The sequence below is a fragment of the Delphinus delphis genome, chromosome 17 (assembly GCF_949987515.2).
Source record: "Delphinus delphis chromosome 17, mDelDel1.2, whole genome shotgun sequence".
Classification (NCBI taxonomy): Eukaryota; Metazoa; Chordata; class Mammalia; order Artiodactyla; family Delphinidae; genus Delphinus; species Delphinus delphis.
This window is the reverse complement of record NC_082699.1, coordinates 12,762,704-12,787,936: the sequence shown is the minus strand read 5'-3', so window position 1 is coordinate 12,787,936 and position 25,233 is coordinate 12,762,704. Positions and strand designations below refer to the sequence as shown.

General features: G+C 41.9%; 1 protein-coding gene across 2 annotated transcripts in view; it reads left to right on the top strand.

Annotated features, from left to right (window-relative positions):
- Window positions 1-25,233, top strand: part of ARFGEF1 (ARF guanine nucleotide exchange factor 1) — a 137,368-nt gene that overhangs the window by 109,276 nt on the left and 2,859 nt on the right. For both annotated transcript variants that reach the window (XM_059994735.1, XM_059994736.2), the window contains 15 exons: window positions 3,711-3,751; window positions 3,847-4,016; window positions 4,376-4,527; window positions 4,652-4,824; window positions 5,799-5,959; window positions 6,793-6,923; window positions 9,726-9,855; window positions 11,460-11,595; window positions 11,678-11,816; window positions 12,423-12,495; window positions 16,662-16,794; window positions 20,631-20,770; window positions 22,230-22,398; window positions 23,471-23,609; window positions 24,916-25,033. In XM_059994735.1, the coding sequence (XP_059850718.1) occupies window positions 3,711-3,751; window positions 3,847-4,016; window positions 4,376-4,527; window positions 4,652-4,824; window positions 5,799-5,959; window positions 6,793-6,923; window positions 9,726-9,855; window positions 11,460-11,595; window positions 11,678-11,816; window positions 12,423-12,495; window positions 16,662-16,794; window positions 20,631-20,770; window positions 22,230-22,398; window positions 23,471-23,609; window positions 24,916-25,033 (2,005 nt within the window). The remainder of the gene's footprint in view (window positions 1-3,710; window positions 3,752-3,846; window positions 4,017-4,375; window positions 4,528-4,651; window positions 4,825-5,798; window positions 5,960-6,792; window positions 6,924-9,725; window positions 9,856-11,459; window positions 11,596-11,677; window positions 11,817-12,422; window positions 12,496-16,661; window positions 16,795-20,630; window positions 20,771-22,229; window positions 22,399-23,470; window positions 23,610-24,915; window positions 25,034-25,233) is intronic.

Here is a 25,233-nt window from a genome sequence, read left to right as displayed (position 1 = left end):
TGAGATAAGTATTATTATTGTCCTCAATTTACAAATGAGGGTACTGAGACGAGGGGAATTAGATAATTTGCTCATTCTCACAACCAGGCTAATCTTGTCTTGATTATTACCTTAACCCTTTCATTAGTAGAGAATTTGGAGGAGTGGCACCAAGATATACACTCAGGCAGCATATCTCTGAGTGTGTTCAACCTCTCTGCCTTTCTGCCTGCATGTACCCCTCCAGAGCAGTGTAATATCTGCCCTTCTACTGCTAGGATAGATGTCTTCCAAATGGTTTTCTAGCCATCCAGAAAGTCATCTTCACTGTCATTATGGGAATCTATTCAGGCAACAGTCTGTTTCCATAATATATTTTGTATGACCAAAGCCAGTTCTGATTTATCCAGCTGTCCACTGTTTGTTACAGGGAGACATGTCACTCATTTGAACAAATGATATGCCTCTCCATTTTAAGAATGTGTGCTGTTTCAGAGGAGTCTTAGCACAAATTCTGTTAGTACTTCATTGTCTCAAACTCATCACCAGATACTTCTACAACATAAATTCAATGTCCAGTTTTATACAAGACCTCAATATTTAAATTTTACTTTATAGTGACAGCATTAAAAGTTACCTCTTTGATTTGTTATAAGATTATTTTATTCTTATGTGGTACATATCACTTCCTTGTTAAATTTCTTCTGAATTCCTTTCTGAGTATCTGAGTTTATTTTTATTTGTAATATTCTGATTCTAATCTATAAGCTAATTCAGTGAGATATCCCTGGTATTCAAGACAGTGGTGAGAATATTGTCAGGCATCATCCTGGAAAGTTCTGTACTTGTCCAGCAAGAAAAGTCATTTTACTGTCCTTAGGCCTGTTGTTCTGGATAATCTGTTATGACAAGTATAGGAACTAAATATGGAAAATAAAATAATTTTTCTTTGCTTAATTATATTAATCAATGGAAAGATATATGTGGTTCCATCAAAAGCTTTAAAATGGTAAAATTTTCTGATTATCTTCAGTTTTGTATTTGGAATCCTGTACTGTTAGAATTTAGGAGAATATAGGGCACTTTAATCTGGGGTACCTGATCCTCTAGGATTTGCTAGGGAAACATTTGCTAGGCATTGTTAAACCAGATACTTCATAAGTATTACTAAACTTTGCAGGGGTGGATTTTGTCCAGGAATGATTTATCCCTGAAAGTTAAAAAGCAGTTATTTAGTACCATAGTTTTTATTTTTATTATTGTTTTTTAAGCACACCAGATCTAGCTTTATACTGACCCATCCCTCACTTTGGAATATTCTGTCACCTATCAGAAAATATGGACAGCTCCTCCCCAACTGTGTTTGCTCATAAACATCTTTCATTTGGGTCTAAGCAGTAAATGTTACGTCTGATATTTTCACTACGAAAACGTTAAATACACAGGAATTTAGTCTGCCTGTATGTCGCATACAGCTAAAAGTTTATTTGATCCGGAATCTGCAAGTTTTATCTTTTTTTTTTTTTGCATTGTTACATTGCTATCATAATGTGAATGAATTTAGTAATCTATCAATTTTCTTTTCCTACTCGTACTTTTCAGGGAATGTCTTTTGATATTAACACACAAGATTCTCATACTTCTGTTCTCTGCTTTTCATACATGGCATGTAGAATCCATTTCATAGATGATTCTGTGAAACACAGCTCTGTTCTCCTGCCTTAGTATATTAAGGCTTAACTTTAAATGCCTCCACAGACTGCTGTGCTCCACCATCTGACTTATCTTTAGTGGAGCGTTACTAGAAATAGAGTGACCCCTCAGAGGCTACCAAAGTGAGTAGGAATTTAAATGTCCTTTCTCAGGATGCGCGCTCCACCGACGTTCCACTGTCTCCTGAGTCAACAGAACCTGTTTGCTGACGAACTTTTCTGTTCTTGTTGCCTTTGTTCTTCACCATCTCACCACATTTAGAGGATTCATTGCTGCTTTCCCCTGGAGTTGCATATAATCGCCATCTCAGCTTCTGTTCTTTACTCCTATATGCCTTGTCACTTGCTTCCTTCTCAGTTAAAAAAAAGAAAAAAAGCTTTCTCGTTTCTTTTGTTCCTTCTCCTGTTGTTTCCCCTGTACTGTTTAGTTTTGACCTTCTTTGTGGTATGGTTTTTATAGCCATTGCCTTCCATGAGAATACCTCTAGTTTGAGAAACAGCTTAATGACATTCACAATGCAGAGTCTAGCGAATCTCATTTTTGTTCATGTGAGAGGTTTGTAGGCTTTGTATATTGTAAATTTCTGGATCCAGTCTAACCAGTGGATTCAGTGGGGCCCCATTACTCTTACTTTTTCTCCCAGATTGTGTTTTCAGTCAGATTTTTGAATTGTTGTTTTGTTCTACTGATAAGAGCAATATAGGAAATCTCAAGATACCCCTTTGGCAGGAGATCAGATTCTGAGTTATTGCATTGTCAGTTTTTAAGCCATTTTTCCTATCTTGTTTTTTTACTCATTGCCAGGATGCATAGACCTTCAAGGACATTGAGGTTGAAAAATCATGATATACCCAGAATTTTTAGATAGTGGTAGTAGGAAAAAACTAGAATGTATTTTAAATGTTTAAATTATGTTTTGCTCAGGTAAGTGTGAAGCAGTATAGCAAAATGGTTGAGAGGGTGGACTCTGGAGTCTGCCTGTCCTGGTTTGAATCTTGTCTCTAACACTTACTGATCCTGTGACTTTCAGAAAGTTATTCAATATCTTTGTGCCTCAGGTTCTATGTTGATAAAATTGGGAATATAACAGTATATATAATCATGGTGTTTGTGATTATTATGTGAGTGGATATATATATAAAGCAATTAGGATAGTATCCACCTTGTGATTGTTGGTAGCTATTACTGTTACTATGACGACTGTTATTTCTAAGTTTAATATTTGACCTGCTGCTGCCTTTGAGGTTTCCTTTTTATCGTGCAAATACTATGATGTACATTTTAAATTACGGAATATCAGTTCATCCTGGAAGTCGTATCAAACCCTTGGGTACAAGCTCGGAACATGGATAAAAATGCAGACTTTAAAGTTAGAGGACTAATATGTTTATGCTGAAATCTTTTATGAAACTTTGAAACACGGTAAAAGAGCTCAGTGAAGAAGGCAGGGCAAAGCTGGACAGCATAGCTTAGCTCTCACCATTTGAATGCTGTAAGAAAAGTGGGTTAGCCACTTGTTGGTTAAACTGTTGGAGACTATTTGCAAGGTTCTATTAACCATTTGTAATTTAACATAAATGAGTTTTTGAATCAAACACACATTGCTTATAAAAATAAAGTAGAAGTTTTCATTTTAAGAACATGTTTAATGTGGGTAAATACTCAGGAAAATTGAAAAATCTTGTTTTGTGTATGCCAATTATTAGTTTTACAGCTTAACATTTTTCTTATTCTAAGACTCTCGTAAGAGACCTTTCTTAGTGTTTATAAATTTACTAATAAAAAAATTACAACAGTGTATTTGTGCTCTAATATATCATTCGGTACAAAGGAGGGAGGGAGGGACATCCAAGCTATACTTGTCACTAAAATACATGATAAAAAATATTCATTTGATTACCTGATTTTTTGTTCCCTTAAAACAGATAAAAGTAGCTCGTACCCCAGGCCACTTACTTTTGAATTGATGTATCAGAAGTGAGACATTACAAGTTTTTGAATTATATTTTTTTCTTTAGAATATTTACAGGGTCCACAAGGCTAGATGGAAATGCTATTGGTAAGTATGTACATTTACTCCACTTAAAAACTGATTTTTTAGCTTAAAAGACTTCAAAGTTAAGTTTTAAAAATGTTAACCCATTTATATTATAGTGGACTTCGTCCGTTGGCTCTGTGCTGTGTCTATGGATGAATTACTTTCCACTACACATCCAAGAATGTTTAGTCTACAAAAAATAGTAGAAATATCATATTACAACATGGGAAGAATAAGACTGCAGTGGTCTCGAATTTGGGAAGTTATTGGAGATCATTTTAATAAGGTATTTGAGTAATTATAGGATTTGCTTAATTTGTAATTTTTTGTTTAAAATTTCCTTATCATAATCTAATTGAGACCTTTTTCCTTTCCAATCAGTTTTTTATTACATTTTTGTAGTTAGATTTAGAAAACCCTTTGAGTCCTGTTTTTTCTTTTAGAAATAATTGCTCTAGGTTTTAAGAATTTAGTTAAAATATGTTCTTGTTGAGAAATATTGTTAGCACACTTAGTGCCTTTATGGAGAATCTTTGAATTTACCTATCTATGCTATTAGTTATATATTTTTTCTAAAATAAAAAATAAAGAATTAGCAAGTTTCACTGCTGATATTAGCACCCTGTATTTCTGTTGCCATTACAGGTTGGCTGTAATCCTAATGAAGATGTAGCTATTTTTGCAGTAGACTCCTTGAGGCAATTGTCAATGAAGTTCTTAGAGAAAGGGGAGCTTGCTAACTTCAGATTCCAGAAGGATTTCTTAAGACCTTTTGAACATATAATGAAACGGAACAGGTACTATATTTGTTGAATTGCTTAATATCAGAAAAATACCTTATTTTCCTCAGTAGGGGGAAAAACAGAAGAAAAGGAAAAAAACCTGATGAGTTTTATCCAAGCGATTGTATTAATATTTTAGGTCTCCAACAATTCGAGATATGGTTGTACGGTGTATAGCACAGATGGTTAATTCTCAAGCTGCTAACATTCGGTCTGGATGGAAGAACATTTTCTCTGTATTTCATCTAGCGGCATCCGATCAAGATGAAAGCATAGTTGAACTTGCGTTCCAAACAACGGGGCATATTGTCAGTGAGTATCCTCTAAGCTCTGTTCAAGTTAAAACAAAACTTTAATGTGTTCAGAAGATAATTCAAGTATAAGATTATGGGCTTGTCATGGGCTTTAAGTTTTCCAAGTTTTGCCTACAGAAGCAGAGTAAATGGTGACAGTATTATCATTACTGTAATATTATAGTTAACATTTATTCGAATGTTTACTATATGGCAAGCACTATAAGCACTTTGCATGCATTTTCTTCAGTCTTCACAGTAACTGTATGAGATAAATATCTTTATTATTCTCTCTCTCTTTTTTTTTAATAGATAAGGAAACTCAGACCCACTGAGGTTAAGTAATTTGTCTAAAGGCACAAAACTAGTGAGTGATGGAGTTGAGATGCAAAGCCAGAGAGTCTTAAAGCACAGCATTTGTTTTTCACCACTGCACTACACAGCCTCCTTTGACTTTAAAGAAGAATAAAATACTAAGGATCTAAATTAAGCCTCTCTAGAAGATAATGATGTCATCATCATCAACATCAAGAATGATGACATCATCATAGCTGTCATTTATTGAGTGCTTGCTTGAATTAAGTAAATTAAGTACAGTGCTAAGCACTGTGCTTACATTTTATTTAGTGCTTACCACTATCCTGTGCAGATTATTATCACCATTTTATAGATTAAGAAACTCAGATCCAGAGAGATTAAATGTAATTTTGAATATTCACTCAACAACTGTTGATTTTGTATCTACTGTGTACCAGTCACTCTATTAGGTGCTGGGTTTATCGTGTAAACAAAACACAGACCTGTTTCCCTGTTTCTACTACTCAAGGCAGTCAAGTAACTGGTCAGGACAGCCGTTGGAACCGATGTCTATTGGACATTAAAACCCTTAGTCTTTAAGAAGTATCCATTACATCTAGAGGTTGGTGTATTTGAGGTATAATTAAGAAAAGCTGAAAGTTGATAATTATATTTATGTGTTTTTCTCCCGTATAGCCCTTGTGTTTGAAAAACACTTTCCAGCAACCATTGATTCTTTCCAGGATGCAGTGAAATGCTTGTCTGAATTTGCATGCAATGCAGCTTTCCCAGACACAAGTATGGAAGCGATTCGACTTATTCGCCATTGTGCAAAATACGTGTCTGATAGACCTCAGGTATAGCATCATTTAGTAAACAGAATGTTACTGAACATTTATTTCCAGTCAGAGATCTAAGTTTATTTGGGAATTGTGGGGATATGAAGTATTGAATTTTCAAAATTATCTGAGTTATGGTTACATTCGTTGAAGATGTCAGGTATTTTTCTGAGTGTTTCACGTGTATTAACTTGTTTAATATTCCATAACAGCTTTATGGAATAGGTTGTGTTATAGCCCCATGTAGATAAGGAATCTGAGGCACAAGGAAGTTAAAAATGTGCCCCTGCCTGTGGGGGATAGTAAAGGAGACCTGGGATTTGAACCCAAGCCTGTGTTTTTAGCCATTACCGTAATATACTGAAGTTGACTATGGGTGAGTGTAGGCTTAAGCACTGAAGTGAAAGGTTGAATTGGCAACCTGGCTGCCAGCTTTGACTTGCATATCTGAATCTATCTTTGTAACTGTCATAAGGAGCAGTGATGCTTCATAGATTTTTACTACATACTGACAGGGACCTGTGGGGCATTTCGTTCTTCTTATGTACATCTACTCATTTGAACTTCACACCTCCCCAGTGCGGTGCCATGGCTGCATGATGTAATAACCATTTAAATGATAAAAATGGAAACTTGAATAATGCAGAAAACTGGTGATGGAGTTGAAGCTGAAAGCAGCTTCTGGTTTCTAGTCCAGTGCTCTATAGGCAGTTGTAATCTCCATCTTTTTTTAAGTTATCAGATTGCTCACTTTTGATTAGTAAAGTGTTAAAAAAAATTTTGGAGAAATAATATGCTTAATGTATAGGTATTATGTTTTGCCTTTAGTAAACCTGCATTTCTTCTTGAAGGCTTTCAAGGAATACACAAGTGACGACATGAATGTGGCACCTGAAGACAGGGTTTGGGTGAGGGGATGGTTCCCAGCTCTCTTTGAGTTGTCCTGTGTCATCAACAGATGCAAGTTAGATGTGAGAACCAGGTAACAGCCAGTACTTGAAATTGAAATTTTGAGAGGCTTATTCTTACTTTAATCAAATCAACTTATGTGAACTCAAGTTCAATTTTATCCAATATAGTAGTTATTCGATAGGCAGATTTTAAAATATGTTATGTAGAGCAACAATAAAAAATGGAAATAAATTACTTTTCCTTAAAATTTGATTATGGCCTACTTTGAGTTTTAGGTTCTATGTTAATTTACACATTCTTTCTTTTCATACATTTGTTTCCAATCAGAAATTGAAGTTAGCACCAAAATTTATCTTCTGATGAATGATAAAAGAATTTCCAAATGCATGTCTTTGGTGGATTTTAGGTGAAGAACCGTTTCTTTTTGAAGACTGGCCAGTAACATAGTTTTGAATAATATAGGCCTGTTCAAAAAGAATTGAACTCTTTCAAAAGTATATTGTCAATAAAAGATCTATATGAATATCCAGTCCATTTGTAAAGAAACTATTATGGGTATAATGTAACCAGACAGGTACTCAGTGCACACTTCTTACAGTTATAAGAAGTTGTTATGAATTTGTTAGAGTTCATATCAATCCCATAGTATTGTTTTTCTCACCCTGTATTTTTTGATGGCCAAATTGGAATGCCCAACTTGTGTATCCTAATGTCTGTCAACAGTGCATCAGAAAGGTAGTATAGACTTGTAACAAATCAGTGATAGAATATAATGAAAGAATGAATCTCTCCTTCCACCACTTATGCCAGAACCACACCTGTCCCCAGCCACGGTTAAGTTTGTTTTATAGCCTAAGAAATGTTTCAGTTTTATAGTGCTATTTGTTATAACACATTTTGTGAGATAGAAAATAATCCAAAATATGACTCACGCCTTGGAAACTTGTTATAGAATTTAGTAAATCACAAGCACATATTATATTTCACATGTAGGCATTGAGGATTTTCGTCAGTGGACCTGTTAGGAAACTTGATAAAATTCAAGATGGCCCCCAGTTGATATAACTCTAAATTATTTAGATATACAGCTTTCAAATGTCCAGCCACTTCAGTAGAGCAACGAACATGTCATAACTGACGAGTCATAGAAACTCAGCACCCCCCTCCCTGCCCTTGTTTATTTGTAGAAGTCTGCTTGACGTGGACCTACCTGCTTTCTTAGCCTCTCAGCCTGTCCTTGTCTGGGACCACGCTGCATTGCTTCTCACCCTTTCCTATGTTCAGATTATGGATGGGTCTAGTTGTTAAAGAGAAGAGAAAAGGGATGTTCTAGTTGGTAAAAAAGAGGGGAAGTATGAGTAAACTTTTTGTTCAGTGATGGCTTTGATTTTCTTACCTCATTCCAGAATTTATAAAGGCAGTTATTTAGATTACATTTAAAAATGCAGCACTACGATTTGTATAACACACTAATTACAAAGTACTTCCAAATGCATTCTCATTTGAGTCCCTCAGAATTCTGTAGACTTAGGGTTGAATAATTAACCTGGAGCCCTACACATTCTTTTTCCCTACACCAGCAACTTAAGTATTCATCAAAACTTGTTCAATAGTAAAAAGCCTTGGAAACCTCTATAGATCTGTGCTTGCTTTGGGGGCCTGGAAGAAACAGGATTTTCACATCCACTCACCCCAGCCCTGGGGGTTAGTATTAGCATCCAGTTTACTTGGAGTGGGAGGAAGAGGGAGCCTTGTCCCATTGTAGGGGAGACATGGAACTCTGACACGGTTCTCCTGGGGAAGACAGAGTGTGTTTCTTCCACAGGAATTCCTTTACTGTAGTTCCTTTACTTCTGATTTTACACATTAGGTATCTTACAGATCAAATAAACTGTTGTGAACTTGCCGTAGGACTGAACTACCATGATGTTATTTTACACATCTGTTGAACAAGCACTTGTTTAGAGCCTACTATGCATCAGGCATGTACTAGGCCCGGGGGTAGCATAGCAGCAAATGAACTAGACCACGTACCAGTCCTTATGGAGTGTTTCAAAGGAAATTCTGTTCTGGCTTACTGTCAGACTTTTCGAAATATAAACCTTTTCTAAGTGGAAGGGTACCTATATTTTACTAGAAGAAATTAATGTATAGAGAAAAGATCAAGCTTTTTAATGTTTACATGAAGGCATTATTTCAAGAAAGGTAATAAGGAATCAGAAGGCACTTTTGAGTTTTAGTTTTAACACTTATTCAAAGGAGAAGAATGGGATATTAAAGCAGTTTATTTGTTCAAGGAATGCTTAACTGTGTGCCCCTGTGTGAGAGGTGCTGCTCTGGCCTGGGGTACAGCAGGAAGCAGACACCCTGCCCACACTGGTGTCTTAGTGGATTAGTTTGATAAATCCTTCAGTTTGAGGATATTATATGAACAATTAGAGTGTTAACTAAAAATTCCTGTAGCTCTTTGAAAAAGATTTTCCAAAATCTAATTTTATTTGTTCTTAGACTGAGTTCCATGGCCACAGTGCCACAAAATTAATATTCACCCAAATGATGATCTTTCTCAATCTATAATTCCATTTACATTTTTTAAATGCTGGAATGATGGGGTGGGAGTGGAAGAAAAGTAGAAGAAAAAATTTTCAGGCCAAGGCCTTTGGAATTTTTTCCTAAATGATGCATCCTAAAGAAACCTGTTTTACAACCTAAATTTTTTAAAGCTCAGTATCATGTGTTAGTTTAAAACCAGTTTTAAACTTTGCTTTCAGTAACTTTGTGCACTAACTATAAAAACTATTTTAGGAGGGGGATACTAATGTGGTATGCTTTTTTGTATTATAGCTTTCCTAATTACATGTTATCATTTTAGGGGTTTAACAGTAATGTTTGAAATAATGAAAACTTATGGCCACACTTATGAAAAACACTGGTGGCAGGATTTATTTAGAATTGTTTTCAGAATCTTCGACAACATGAAATTGCCAGAACAGCAGACAGAGGTAAGAGAACATGAGGTTTTCATTTAACACAGTGATGTCAGAAGGTTCTTTTCTTCCCTAATACATTTTAGTATTTCAGATTTAAGCACAGTGAACAGAAAAAAATCCTAGAAATTTTTTCTTTAAGGCATTATAATATAGTAGTAAGTCTTTATAAACAGTGCAATTTGGGGATAGAAGTGAGTTAATGAACTGGATTTTGTTTTCAGTGTTTTTGTTGAACTTCCAGTGTCTTTTCCTCATTTTAATGTTGTCACAAGTAAAACATCAGTAGCCCTCCTTAGTATTCGTAGGGCTTCTTACTCTGAATTAGAGAAGGAACGCGTGGTTATTTATTTATTTATTTCAAAGTCTCTTACTACAGTCCAGTTACAGTATGTGTTTCAGTAAGTGTGGGAAAGGACATCAGGTCTCCGTGTTTTGTCCCATATAGTGTATTAAATGCAAATTTGGGGCCTCTCTGACCTGCACAAAATTTTATTTTAGATCTACAGGTAGACTCTTAAAACATTTTATAAAGTGGACTAAGTAGACATACGTTTATGCCCTGGCACAAAACCATGTATAAAAATTAGTCCAGGGCTTCCCTGGTGGTGCAGTGTTTGAGAGTCTGCCTGCCAATGCAGGGGACACGGATTCGTGCCCCGGTCCGGGAAGATCCCACATGCCGCGGAGCGGCTGGGCCCATGAGCCATGGCCGCTGAGCCTGCGTGTCTGGAGCCTGTGCTCCGCAACGGGAGAGGCCACAACGGTGAGAGGCCCGCATACCGCAAAAAAAATAATAAAAATTTAAAAAATTAGTCCAGATTAGTCCATTTGAGAAAAATAAAGAAATTCTTACACTCCCCCCCCCCCTTTTTGGGAGGCTGTGTGGGGTCTTTGTTGCTGCGCGGGCTTTCTCTAAGTATGACAAGTGGGGACTGCTCCTCGTTGCTGTGTGCAGGCTTCTCTTGTTGTGGAGCACCAGCTCTAGGCGCGTGAGCTCCAGTAGTTGTGATGTGTGGGCTCAGTAGTTGTGGCTCACGGGCTCTAGAATGCAGGCTCAGTCGTTGTAGCTCGCGGGCTCTAGAACGCAGGCTCAGTAGTTGTGGCGCACGGGCTTACTTGCTCCGCAGCATGTGGGATCTTCCTGAACCAGGGCTCGAACCTGTGTCCCCTTCATTGGCAGGCGGATTCTTAACGACTGCACCACCAGGGAAGTCCCCTACTTATACCCATTTTATTTTAAACCTATGCTAACCCACTTGGATAAATTCTTACCATTGCCTTCCTCTATTTTTCTTCCACGTTCTGTCATATTCTGGAGCAAGACCAACTGTTGTTATTAGTGTCAATTGTTTGAAAAGTCATAGCGTTAATAGCCAGACAATGCAGTGTTTTTTTAATAAAACAGTGCAGAAAATAGTTATTTTATATGCAGATGGCTAAGGGATAATGAAGAGAAATAGATCAGATATAAAGTTGAGGTGAATGTCACATTCAAGGAGTTAAGTGCTCTGAAAGGAACCTACAGGCTTACGTTTTAAATATGCAAACATATTTCTTTGAAATTCTAGTAGTTGATGAATGGCCTGACCTTCATTTAATGACCGTCTCCCCTGTAGAAAGCTGAGTGGATGACAACGACATGTAATCATGCGCTTTATGCTATCTGCGATGTGTTCACCCAGTATTTAGAAGTACTCAGTGATGTACTTTTGGATGACATTTTTGCCCAGCTCTACTGGTGTGTGCAGCAAGGTAGGTCTGTACCAGATAAGTGACACAACGTGTTAAATGTGACCCTAGTAATACACAAATGAATTGCTCTTTTCTCTTCTAGACAATGAGCAGTTAGCACGATCTGGTACGAACTGCTTAGAGAACGTTGTTATTCTGAATGGTGAAAAATTTACCCTAGAAATCTGGGATAAAACTTGTAACTGCACACTGGACATCTTCAAAACCACAATTCCACATGCGTAAGAAGATTTTATACAACTTTAAATTTGTATATTGAATGATGGACATAAAAGGTTTGATAGTAATTAGTGATTTCTCATAACAAATCCTTTTTAAAATATCTCAGTGTTCTTTGAATTTGTGTTTATTGCAAATCAGACTCCTATAAAACCATAACAAATACATGAATTAAATTTTTTATATACCCAAACTTTTAGTCTGATCATTTAAAATTTGGGTCATAATGAAGTGATTTAATAAGATTTTATTCATCCAGATTAAACCAAGCAGTGGTTCTGAATTGAAAAAAAGAAAATCTCAGCATTTGTTTTAGTTACTGTAAATGTAATAATCTAAGGAAAATTTATTGTATTTTGTATTACAATATTGTAAATACTGTATTTTACGGTTAATTATCTTTTTCTAAGGGATGCGTTTGGAATTGAATTGTAGTGGCGTTTTTACTGATTGGGAAATTAAGACATAGTCTTGCTAAATGACTTGGTGGCGCCTGGATCATTTGTAGGACACCTTGAACTTGCTTCCCAGCTCGTTTCATTTCAAAACACGTTGGATGCGATGTGGTGCACACTCTCAGTGACTGGTGTGATTTTGGTGTTTTAAAGGCTCTTGACCTGGCGTCCTGCTTCTGGAGAAGCTGCTCCCACACCTCCGTCTCCTGTGAGTGAAAAGCAACTGGTAAGTTTTAACAAATAAAGCATATATTAAATTACTTAACTATTTGTGGTAAGTATTCTGCCATGGGGCAGATTCTTTTTATGAGCCCAGCTCTTTTAAAAAGATGTCGTAAAATATAGATGGTCTTGAGACAGAGTAAAATGATTCTGAGAGCGCAAGAGGCAGGTACCAGTTTACATAAGGATTTACATACCAAGCTGAAGATATTATTGGATGTTATTTTATTTAAACTTTCAACTTTGATATAATTTCACCTTAGAGAAAAGTTACAAAAGCAGTTTAAAGAATTCTGATAGACCCTTCATGCAGCTTATTTGTTTCCTAGATCTGCTGTAACAAATTACTACAAGCTTAGTGGCTTAAAACAACAGAAATTCATTCTGTCACGGCTCTGGAGGCCAGAGGTCCAAACTCAAGGCATCAGCAGGGCCACATTCCCTCCCAGGGGGTTAAGGGAGAACCCTTCTTTGCTTCCTCTAGCTTCTAGTGGCTGCTGACAGCCCCTGGCCTTCTTGGCTTGTACACACATCCCTCCATCTTAACGTAACTGTGTAAAGCCAAATCTCTCCCTCCTTTCTCCTTTAGGACACTAGTCATTAGAGTTAGGGTCCTCCCCAGATTCAGAATGATCTCTTCTCAAGATCCTTAACTTTAAAGACTCTGTTTTCATGTAGCCTTCACAAGTACCAAAGGTTAGGACTTGGACTTACCTTTTTGGGGCCACTGTTTAACCCATTATCTACCCTCTGGTGCCCCAAGATACATGTCTGTCTTTCGGGCAAAGTCACTTATGCCATCCCAACATCCCCGGAGTCTCAACTTAGTGTAGCATCAACACCAAGTCCAAAATGTCATGTAAATATCATCTTATCAAAAGTCCCAAATCTCATCATCTAAGTCATCTAAATCAGGTATGTGGTCTATTCTGGAGCAAAATTTCTCTCTATTTGTGGACCTGTGAACCTGTAGAACAGATTAACTGCTGCAAAATACAGTGGTGGGCAAGCATAGGGTAAACATTCTCATTCCAGAAGGGAAGCTTGGAAGGAGTAAAAGGGTCACTGTTCCTAATCAAGTTCAAAACCCAGGAGGACAAATTCATAAGTTTCAAGGCCTGAGGGTAATTTCTGTAGCTTGGTGCCCTGCCCTGCCCTCCAGGCCCATGGCTTCTCCCTCGGGTGCTTCGGCTTTGCCCTCTGAACCATTCCTCACTTACGAGTTTCACTTTCCACCCAGTAGTACAACACAATTCAGCCAAGGTTTCTGCAACTTATGACAAGGATCACCATCCTTCCAGCAGCCAATAACACGTTCCTGATTTCCTTCTGAGATCTCACCAGAAACACCTTTTTTTTTTTCAAATAAAGTTATTTATTTATGTATTTATTTTGGCCTCGTTGGGTCTTAGTTGCTGTGTGTGGGCTCTCTCTAGTTGCGGTGAGCAGGGGCTACTCTTCACTGCGGTGCCCGGGTTTCACATTGCACTGGCTTCTCTTGTCACGGAGCACAGGCTCTAGGCACGTGGGCTTCAGTAGTTATGGAGCGCAGGCTCAGTAGTTGTGGCTCACGGGTTCTAGAGCACAGGCTTAGTAGTTGTGGTTCACAGGCTTAATTGCTCTGCAGTGTGTGGAATCTTCCTGGACCAGGGCTCGAACCTGTGTCCCCTGCATTGGCAGGTGGATTCTTAACCACTGCGCCACCAGGGAAGCCCCAGAAGCATCTTTAATGTTCATATTTCTATCAGTGTTCTAGTCATGACCATATGTGTGTGTGTGTGTGTGTGTGTATTCTTTAGGATGATAGAAGCTTTCTCTACCAGGCATTTCACTTCCTTCTGAATCCTCACCAGAATTGAGTTTAACATCCATATTTCTACCAACAGTCTCTTCAGGTCAGTTTAGGTTTTTTTCTATTGTACGCCTCAAAACTCTTCTAGCCTCTACCATTACCCAATTCCAAAGCCATTTCCACATTTTTAGGTCTTTGTTATGGCCACACCCACTTCATGGTACCAAAATCTGTATCAGTGTTCTCCAGTTCCAGAGAAATGGAGCCAGTAGGAGATAACCTACACCTATGTGTGTCCATATTTGTCTATACGTGTGTGTGTGTGTGTGTGTGTGTGTGTGTAATATATGTATGTATACGTATCCCTATGTGTTTTTTCCCCTTAATTTCAAGGAATTGGCTTAAGCAGGTGTGAGGGCTGGCAAGGTTGAAATGTGTAGGGCAGGTGGGCAGGCTGGAAACCCTTGGGCAGCTGTAGTCCACAGGCAGAACTTCTTCAGGGAAATGTCAGTTTTGCCCTTGAGGCCTTTTAACTCATGGGATGAGACTTGACCCATATTATTGAGGATAATTTCCTTTACTTACAATCATAACTGTAAATGTTCACCACATCTACAAAATACCTTCACGGAGACACTTGAAATAGTGTTTAATTGAATAACTGGTTACTATAGCCCAGCCAAATTGATGCATGAAACTGACCATCACAGCAGGTTTCTCGAAGTGTTATCACTGTACTACAGTTTGCTTTCTTATTTCCACCCTCCCTCTTCTTCTCTCACTCTCCCACCTCCCTACATACATTTTTCTGGATTCTTTGAAAATAATTTGAAAATAACACACCCTTTTTTCCCTAAAATGTTTAGTGTGTTTTCTATAAAATAAATAAATATATATAGTCACGGTGCAGTTAACAAAATAGGGAATTACTATTGAAACAATACTGTAATCTGGCTTTATTCAGATTTCTGCTGTTCTCCCACTAATGTTATTGAATTTTAAACCCAAGAAGCCAGAGGTAGCAAATCTATGCCCACTGACCTGATCTGTCCCCCAGAACTTTTTAATTTCTTAACTAATTGTCAGTGGCTAAAACTTAGGTCTCACAGAAGAGCACCACTCTGAACGTGTCTTGAGAACTGTGACATCTGGCACGTTGGGCCCGCATTGCTCCATGACCCTGATCCGCCGGAGCTGTTCGTTCATCACAGACTCCACCGCTTATGACATCCTGTTTCCAGCCCAGGATGAACTTGCTCCCATTTTTGTTCTTCTTAGATTTGGCGCACTCCCTGCTTGCTCTGCGGGCTTTTGTTTTTGCTCCCTCTGCTGTATAGTGTAGTAGTTTGCAGGGTGGGCTGTGATGCCAGACCCCAGAACAAATCATGGCTCTGCACTGACTAGCCCTGCAGCCTCAGCAAATTACTTAACCTCATGTTAAAGTGAGTCTTGTGGTGGGAGGTAGATCTGGTGCTGCACATGAAGTCGTCAGAACAGCGTGTGCCGGGGGGCGCGCTCGGCGACTCTGCCTGCTGCTGGGCCGAGGCGGTGGGCCCAGTGGTGCCCCTCGAGGCTGCTCAGTCTCTTCCTTGGCTCCATCCGGGAGCTGCAGCTGCCCTGGCTCTGCATCTGGTCTCCTGCTGGAACCAAGTAAAGCTAAAAGAGTAGTAATGTCAGCTACCATATATCGTCTGACACCTCTAGTGTCAAAGGCTTGTTAAGTGTTAAGGATTTACTGCCAAATCCTTAACAACCTGCAAGGAAAGTGTCATCTCCATTTTCAGATTTCAGATCAGAAAACCTCGGCTCCGGAAGATCCATTGCTTTCCCAAAGGTGACGCATAGCTGGAGCCGGGTTCTGGAGTGGCTCTGTTGGACTTGAACCTCAGCTTCTCTCCATGCTCTGCTCTCCTAGTTGGTCACCTTCTCACTGACCTTTCTGGTTGCTGGTTTCTTGGGTGACAACATCCTTCCCTAAATGCACCCCTACAAAGCTCTCCTGGGCTCAGCCTACACAAAGCTCGCAGAAACCCCTGCCCACCATGTGTGTTTCTGTTTCGATTTCATGACAATTCATGGGTCTTGCTGACAAGTTTTTCCACAGAGTGAAGCTTATTAGCATTTCTCTCTGTTGCTGTTGGGTGGTGTCAGGCTTGATCTCAGTGAGGGTCAGAAAGGAAGCTTTTCTCTAAAAGATTATCAGCTCTTATCCATGTGCAGGTAATATGAAATAACTTACCCAGTATGTCCATAATTGCAGTGTGTACAATGTGATTTTCATAGGGACACGACGTAATTTTTTAAACAGTGTAATAGAAGCTATTTTCATCGTTAAGCTTTATTCATTGTACTTAAAATGAATTTTTTTACTTTATTAGGATACGATATCGCAGAAATCTGTAGATATTCATGATTCTATTCAGCCAAGATCTGCAGATAATAGACAGCAAGCCCCACCGGCTTCTGTCTCTGCTGTGAATGAGGAAGTCAGCAAAATTAAACCCGCAGCAAGTGAGTTATTTCTCTTAATAAAAGTAAATTGTGTATTTTGTTTTATGTAGGCAAGATATGAAAGTTTTGCTTTTACTAACAAACACATACTGTAATTGTGTGGTCACTTCCTTACTGTGTTTGCTCCAACCTGGACGTCCCCCGGCAGATGGTCAGGAACTCTGCTGACACCTACAAGACCAGTTTTTTTTCTGCAGTGCTTTCAGCTGCTGTCTGTTTGAAGCACATGGGTCTTGAGAGGAGAGAGGAGTGGCCAGGGCATGGAGCGAGCCCTCTGAGCACTCCGCTGCCCCCAGCCTCTGTCTCCTCTGCCCCTCCCCTCCCCTCCCCTTCTTTAGTTCTTTTCACAGAGAAGGGGAATCCCTTCTGATTTTTACTAAATTGGTTCACAGAGGAAAGAGGACCTCCTCCCTAGAGGAAAACAGGACAACTTCAGTTGCTTTTTAAATTGAGGGGAAATTCACGTAACAAAAGTAACCGTTTTCCTTAAAGTGAACAGTTTGGCGGCATTTAGTGCATTCCCCATGTTGTGCAGTCACCACTTCTATCTGGTTCCAAAACATTCACCCCAAAAGAAACCCCATAACCATTACGCTGTTGCCCCTCTTCTCCTCTTGCCCAGCCCCTAGCAACCTCCAGTCTGCTTTCTGTGTCTATGGAGTTGTACATTCTGCACATTTCATATAAATGGAATCATACAGTGTGACTTTTTATGTCTGGCTTTTATTTAGTATAATGTTTTCAAGGTACACCCACAGTGTAAAATGGATCAGCAGTTCATTCCTTTTTATAGCTAATTGTCCTGTGTATGGATAAACCACATTTTGTTTATCCTTTTATCTGCTGGTGGACATTTGCGTTTGTCGCCCCTTTTAGTTATAACGAATAATGCTACTGTGAATCTCTGTGTACAAGTGTTGTCTGATTACCTGTTTTTAATTCTTTTGGGTGTATACATAGGAGCGGACTTGCTGGGTCATAAGATAATTCTGTGAGGAACCCCTAAGATGTGTTCTGCAGTGGCTGCACCATTTTGTATTCCTACCAGCAATTCCATTTTTTCCACATCCTCACAGACGTTTCCTCACAGACATTTGTTTTCTTTTTAATAACAGCCATTCTAGTGGGTATAAAGTGCTGTCTCATTGTGGTTTTACTCTGCATTTCCCTAATGATTAATGATGTTGAGTATTTTTTCATGTGCTTATTGGCCATTTGCATATCTCCTTTAGAGAAATATTTATTCATGTCCTTTGCTTATTTTTAATTGGGTTGTTTGTTTTTTTGTTGTTGTTAAGAGCTTCTTACGTACTCTGGATGCTACACCCATGTCAGATATATGATTTGCAAATATTTATATTCTCCCATTCTGAAGGTCATCTTTTTACTTCTTATTGATAATAATTCTGTGATGTACAAAAGTTTAAATTTTGATGAAGTTCCGTTTATCTGTTGCTTATGCTTTTGGTGTCATAGTTAGGAATCCACAGGCAAAGCTACGGTCGTAGAGATTTTCCCCAGGGTTTTCTCCTAAGAGCCTTATACTTGTAGCTCTTACGTTTAGTTAATCGATCCCTTTGCAGTTAATTTTTTTCAGGAAATTTTTATTAATCCTAGGTGTTTACATTTGTTTTTGAGGGACGACAGATTTGGTGTCCTCCTTGAAAGGAGCCTCCAGCTTCAGTCGCCGTGTCTTGCTTCTCAGAAGGGAGACAGGTGGCGATGAGCGGCCTGTGTTCATTTTTCATTCCTGGGCTCTGGAGCACAGGTGTTAGGGTCCCTCACAGCTTTGGTCTGCCCTGGAAGGTGCCGTGAGGACACGGCTTTATCTCTCCCTCAGCCCCAAGACTGAACTTACATATACTTCGCTTTTTAAGGGAAGGACATAGTCGGCAAGTTTTTACTTGCCTGATCTGGGAACATCCCTTGAACGGAGTGAAGAGCGCTGCTCCCCTGCCCTTCTGACCTGAGGGCTCGCATTTCCTTCCTTGTGCCACCCCCTCAAGGTCCTTGAGGAAGAGTTCACTGTGTCCCACGAGCCCTTCCCTTCGCTCAGGGGACATTGTGGTTGCTGTGCCTGTGGGGAGGTGTCGCCGTGACCCTATGCGAGGGGCAGCTGCCTCGTTCCTTCTTCATGCGCAGAAACCACCGCTGCCCCAGCTGGGCTCCGCCCAGTGCCCGCCGTCCCCCTTGTTTGTCCTTGCTCAGCTCTGCCCCCGTCCTTTGGTGACCCAGTGAAATGGTCGCCTAATATGACCCTTGGCACTGTCAACCCTTGTGAACGAAATTTGTTCAAATAGGTACTGTCCCCCAAACATGCAGTTGGTCGTTGCTGATGAGACCAAGTTCCTCCTGAAGTTCTGAAAGGACCCTGGGAGGCATGGAGAGCTCTGAGCTCCCCAGCCGACAGCTCTGAATGCCCGCCCCGCTGACACTGGAGCTGAGGAGGACGCGTCTCCTTAGGTGCCAGCCCCTCCCAAGCGTCCCCGCCAGTCCAGGCGTGCGGCCAGGATGCCCTGCCCCCGGGACTGGGGGTGTCTTGGATTTCTTATATTCTTTGACTTGAGATCTGGTACTAAGAACTAAATGTTCAGTACATCAGCATTTCTGAAAACTCTCTGGAAAGGAGTCGTTATGACCTAAGTAAGAATAAATTTAAGCAAGTTGTTTTGCTATCTCCCCCAAATCCCTAAAACCTGAATTTAACTTGTAGAAATTGGGGAATTCCCTGGAAGTCCAGTGGTTAGGACTCAGCACTGTCACTGCCGTGGCCCGGGTTCAGTCCCTGGTCGGGAAATTAAGATCCCGCACGGCCCAAAACAAAACAAAACTAACTTCTTGAAATTGGGGTCAGAAAAGGGAGTTTTTAATAATAGCAAAGTGGGAAAAAACTGAAGGACTGTCCAGTCAGTCGTCCAGTGCTGGAGCCGCTGCCCTGAGGCCGATGGACAGGCAGCACCCTCGCCGTGGGCGGCTGTGCAGGTCCCCAAGAGCCACCCTGAGAACCGACCTTGGGGCTGGGCCACGCCGCTGGGTCTCGCAGCTCCTCAGCTGTTGAGTCGTTGTTCTGAGCCTTGCATTTATTTCTACGTTTGCTTACCCGATGGCCAGTGAAGTGGAAACCCTTCCGTGATCATGTCTCTCCTTAAGGAAACGGCCTATCGAGCGCAGTCGTTCAGGCCAGAGGGACGCAGTGCCTGAGCACCGGTTACTTCCAGTGTGCTTACTTTTATGGTCACGCACTTAGCGGAACTCTTCATAGACTTCTGTGCTTATGAATCCCTTTGGAAACATGGGGTCATTTTAGCTACAGCTACCCACCTGGATCCAAAGAAAACATGTGCTCTGGTTGACCCACAGTATCGTCCCAGTGGTCAGAATTCTTGTCTGCCCCTCGCTTCCTGCCTCACAGATCTAGTTCCCGTTGTCTTCTTCTGGTTGAGGTTTTTATATTACCTCTAGTTAAAGGTCAAACTTGGGTTTACAGTAAATGCTATTAAAATTGTAGCTTTTAATCCATTTGATACATTTTATTGAGGAATAATCTAAGTCTTAAAATTTGTAGTGGAACCTTCTTGAACATATTCACTGTTCTAAGCCATTTTGAATATTTTTGTTTACTTAAAGAGGTAATTTTCTAAGGCTTTTCTAAATATCGATTAAATGAAGCTTTTACTGAGTAGTGCTTATGTGCAGAAGCAGGCTATCCTCAGTGTGATGTGTGCAGGTTACCTTCATACGTGTTAATGTTTCCTTAGCATTGTAATGTCATAGAAATTATAAAGGATTCAAAATAATTTTTGTTTGCATGTGCATTGGGGTGGGTTTCCTCACAGAATTTCCAGAACAAAAATTGTTTGCCGCCCTGTTGATTAAATGTGTTGTGCAGCTGGAACTCATCCAGACCATCGACAGCATCGTGTTCTTTCCTGCCACAAGTAAGAAGGAGGACGCGGAAAACTTAGCCGCAGCGCAGGTGAGCGGGTGCGAGGGCCACTGCTTGTTGTTGAATGAGGAGTTAGCGCCACAGCCTGGGCTTCAGAGCAGAGGTCAAGCTAGAGACCACAGCCACATAGATGTCCTTTTAAACCGTGGGACTGACGAAGTGGACAGAGCCGGGAGGAGGGTCAGGGACCGAGCCTGGGGGCCTCTGTGGTTTAGAGCTCCAGGTGGTGAGGCAGGTTCTTGTCCTCTTGCCTAAAGACAAGAGCCAGGGAGGCTGAGGGAGACCGGGAGACAGCGCTGCCCTGCAAGTCAGGTGAGGAGGGTGTTCTGAGGAGAAGGGTGTGATCAGCCCTGTCAGGTGTTCCGTAGAGCAGGTGAGAAGCCACCCGACAGTTGCCCTAGAGAATTGCTCCAGCAATTTGGTGGACTTTGGTTGACCTTGACGTTGTGTCTAATTGTAATGTTGATACAAAAGCATTATTAAAATGGGTACAAGAGAAGAGAGGAATTGCAGACGGCAGATATCCGTAAGTCTGTCAAGGAGTTCTGCTGTTAAGAGAGGGTACAGAGAAATGGACTGATCACGGGGGGAGGATGAGGGGCTCAAGAGAAGGGTTCGCTTTGTTTTGTCACTAAGGTTGGCAGTATGGCAGCCTGGAAAACTCTCCTCCGGGAGAGAGAGAGAGAGACAGTGCAGAAGAGGGAGGGACAGTTGCTAGAGCGTCTTTCAGAGCGAATGGAGGGGCGCCTGGCGCAGAGTCCTGGGGGCGCCTGGAATAAGCAGCACAGACAGTTCGCGATGGTAACAGGAGGGCACGCAAAGTGGGTGGGTTAGAAAGTCTCGGCAGGTTGGTCTGTCTGGTGGCCGGAGTCTGTGGGAGATTCTTCTGTTTTCTCACTGAGATAGGAAGCAAAGTCATCTACCAGGTGAGGCTGGGAAGAAAGTTTTAGGTCCTTGAGGAGAGAAGAGAAAAACACGAGTGAGGCGTGCAGCAGAGTGGGCTAGAGGGGTGTGGAGGCATTGCAGGGCAGCGCCCGGAGCCCCTGGATCTAAAGAGAAAGCCCGCTCTTCTCCAGTCTTGCGTGTTGTGCGGTACAACGGAGTAGGCGGTTTTGCCAGCCAGTTACTAAAAAGAGGAGGGGAGGGGTTTATGCACGAGAATATTTATACTCACAGTCCCTGGCCTCAAACTGGTGAAGAGAAGCAAGGACGTGGGGAGGGCGAGGAACACGGGCCGGGGTCCGGGGCGGTGGGTGCAGAGCTCTGGGGTCAGGAACTGTGGGGAGGGAGCTGAAGACATCGGAGGCGACTAGGATGCACAGAATGAAGCTTCTGGAAATTTAATAGCAAAAGGTGGACCTTTTCTGTTGAGGCAGCACAGATTAAGTTCTGTGGCTTGCTCATAAACGGGTCTTCGGGGAGCCCTGAGTTCTAAATTCACTGACCTCTGTGACGGGGTGCGTGTGCTGCGGTGGTTTGTTTCCCGAAGAGAGACGCCGTGGACTTTGACGTTCGAGTTGATACTCAGGACCAAGGAATGTATCGCTTTCTAACATCGCAACAACTCTTCAAGCTGCTGGACTGCTTGTTGGAGTCACACAGATTTGCAAAAGCATTTAACTCCAACAATGACCAGAGGACGGCTCTGTGGAAGGCGGGTAAGCTGTGGATGGGGTCCCCTGCCTGCCCAGTGAACCGCGCCACCGTACCACAGGCCTTTCTCTGGTTTATAAAAGCCAGATAGCTGCCTGGGTAGATTGGTCTCCCCCGTGTTTAGCCAAACTGTTATTCGACTGATTTTCAGACTGTCTTTCGTCTTGTTTACCCAGTCTGGGCCTTCCTGTGGACACCGGCTGCATGCTACAAGCTGCCCTTTCCTGAGGCCAGACCTCAGAAGGGAAGTGCAGGGCTTTGAAGTGGGAGGTAGATTTGTTTTTGAACAAGTTGGAAGTTTTAAGTAAAAAACAAGCTTTATAATAATTTTACTGACATAGCTAATTTTTTATTTAAGAAATAGTTACTTAGTACCTATTAGGTGCAAAACGGTGCCAGAGAGTGAGAGGCTGCAGAACATGCAGAAAAAAGAAGGAAGCTGCCCTTCCTTAAACAACAAACTCTTCTGACAGTGTCGGGTGCCTTACATTTGCGTGATTTATTTTATGCCCAGTGTCTCTCTAGCTCCTCATTAAACCCACCCAGGCTTTGTTCATTCTCCTCCGTTCACAACCTCACTTCTGTAAGGAGTAGTCTATACTTATCTTTTCCCCTTTATTCAACCCAAGTTGTGGCCACCGTTCAGCTGGGACTGTTCCTGCCAAGGTCACCAGGCTCTTCACTTCCCCAGGGCCTCCCCATCCCCCCCTTCCCCCTTCCCCCTCCCCGGGCTGCTCACCTTTGGCCCATTCTCCCCATTGCCAGGGTGTAGCCTGCGCAGGGTGCCCGGAGCTGAAGTGTGTCTCGTTTGAAGAGTTGTGCCTTCCCAGGCAAAGCTGTTCTGTATCTCGGGTCCCCAGCTTGAGGGGAGGGAGTTCTAAACCCAAAAGTACCCGACTAGGCACCTCCCCCGCCCTCCCTGCACAGGTATCAGCGCCTTCTCCGTGTGACCCTGTCCCCGTGGAGGGCGCGAGGCCTGGGCGCCACGGCTGGACGCACATGGGCTCCAGGCAGGCTGTTTTGCCTCCACGTGAGATGCGTCTCCTCCTGCTAACGCGGCCCTTCCCCCTTCTGCAGGCTTCAAGGGCAAATCCAAACCCAACCTTCTGAAGCAGGAGACGAGCAGCCTGGCCTGCGGGCTGCGCATTCTCTTCCGGATGTACATGGATGAGAGCCGGGCCAGCGCCTGGGAGGAGGTCCAGCAGAGGCTTTTAAAGTAAGACTCGGGGCTGGGTTCCTGGCTTTGGCCCACGCGGCTCGGTTCAGAGCAGGAAGGGCCACGCGGTGTGTGTGGGGCGGGGATGGGGATGGACACACAACACCGAGTCCACAGCCCTGCCCGGCTTGGGGCCTGAGGAGGAGATTGTGGAACTTAAACACAGTCTTACAGACAAACGTGCTCTCACACAGTTGGTGAGATGCAAGCAGATTACGTCTGTTTTTGCTGCTACAGGACAAAGGAGCAAGTTCTATGTCTTAAAATTTTCAAATGCTGTAATTTTTAGGCTTTTTTTCATGCCATAGATAGCTCCATTTTTACAAACCAATCCATCTGTGGTTTTCAGAAAGTGAAAACCTTCCTGCCTGCATTTAGTTTGAAAAAGTGTGTGGAGTTTCTATTGGTGTTTTGTTTTGTTTGCACTCCATTTTTACTTCATGACATGTTAAGATTCTGTCCTTTAAAATTTAAATTCACACTAAGAATGAAACATGCCATTCAGAAGGAATACTGCTGTTTACATTGTGTTTTTATTTATTTATTTTTGGCTGCGTTGGGTCTTCGCTGCTGCGTGCGGGCTTTCTCTGGTTGCGGCGAGCAGGGGCTACTCTTCGTTGCGGTGCGCGGGCTTCTCATTGCGGTGGCTTCTCCTGCTGCGGAGCTCGGGCTCTAGACGCACGGACTTCAGTAGTTGTGGCTCACGGGCTCTAGAGTGCAGGCTCAGTAGTTGTGGATCGCGGGCTTAGTTGCTCCATGGCATGTGGGATCTTCCCGGACCAGGGCTCAAACCCGTGTCCCCTGCATTGACAGGCGGACTCTTAGCCACTACGCCACCAGGGAAGCCCCTACATTGTAGTTTTGTGTCTTCTTGGGGGAATAGATGTTCTCAGAGACCAATTAAATTCATTTTAGAACGCCAAGCGGTCACCTGGGCTCTGTTTCCCCATCTTGTTGATGAGATTGTTAAGGCCTAGAAGCATCCCGGTCACAATGCAGGAGGGGAAGGGTCACCCCAGGTTTCAGCCCAGGTCTCCTGATGCCAAGCCTGTATGCGCTCCTGCGCGGTGGCTTTGCATTCAATGAAACTTGGAAACTGTGTGTTTCCTGGTAAGCTGCAGTGGCTTCTTCTGATATCTTTATTTGGCAAACGTATAAATGTTTATGTTGACACTCCAGTTAATGTAAACACAAGGCGTCTGGCAGGTTCCTAAGAACCACTGCCCTCCTCGTCTCAGTTGTTCTCTGTGAATGTCATACCAGCAGGTGTGCGAGCACATGTGACAGGGAACCTTTTCTGTTCCAGTGTCTGCAGCGAAGCCCTGAGTTACTTCCTTACCCTAACGTCGGAAAGTCATCGGGAAGCCTGGACTAACTTACTGCTTTTGTTTCTAACTAAAGTCCTGAAGATCAGCGACAATAGGGTAAGTACAGCACCCCGAGCCTCACTGGCATCCGGGCTGCGGCCCCTGCTGCTCCCACCTCACCCCGCCGAGTTCTCCAGTCAGTGATTCTGTAGGGGTTCAGTAGGGGAGGGATCCTAAAGATACCCTGACAAGCAACTTGGGTTCCCGCACATGGTCAACTCCCATCCTGCCCCCTGAAGTCTCTTCTGCCCCATTTT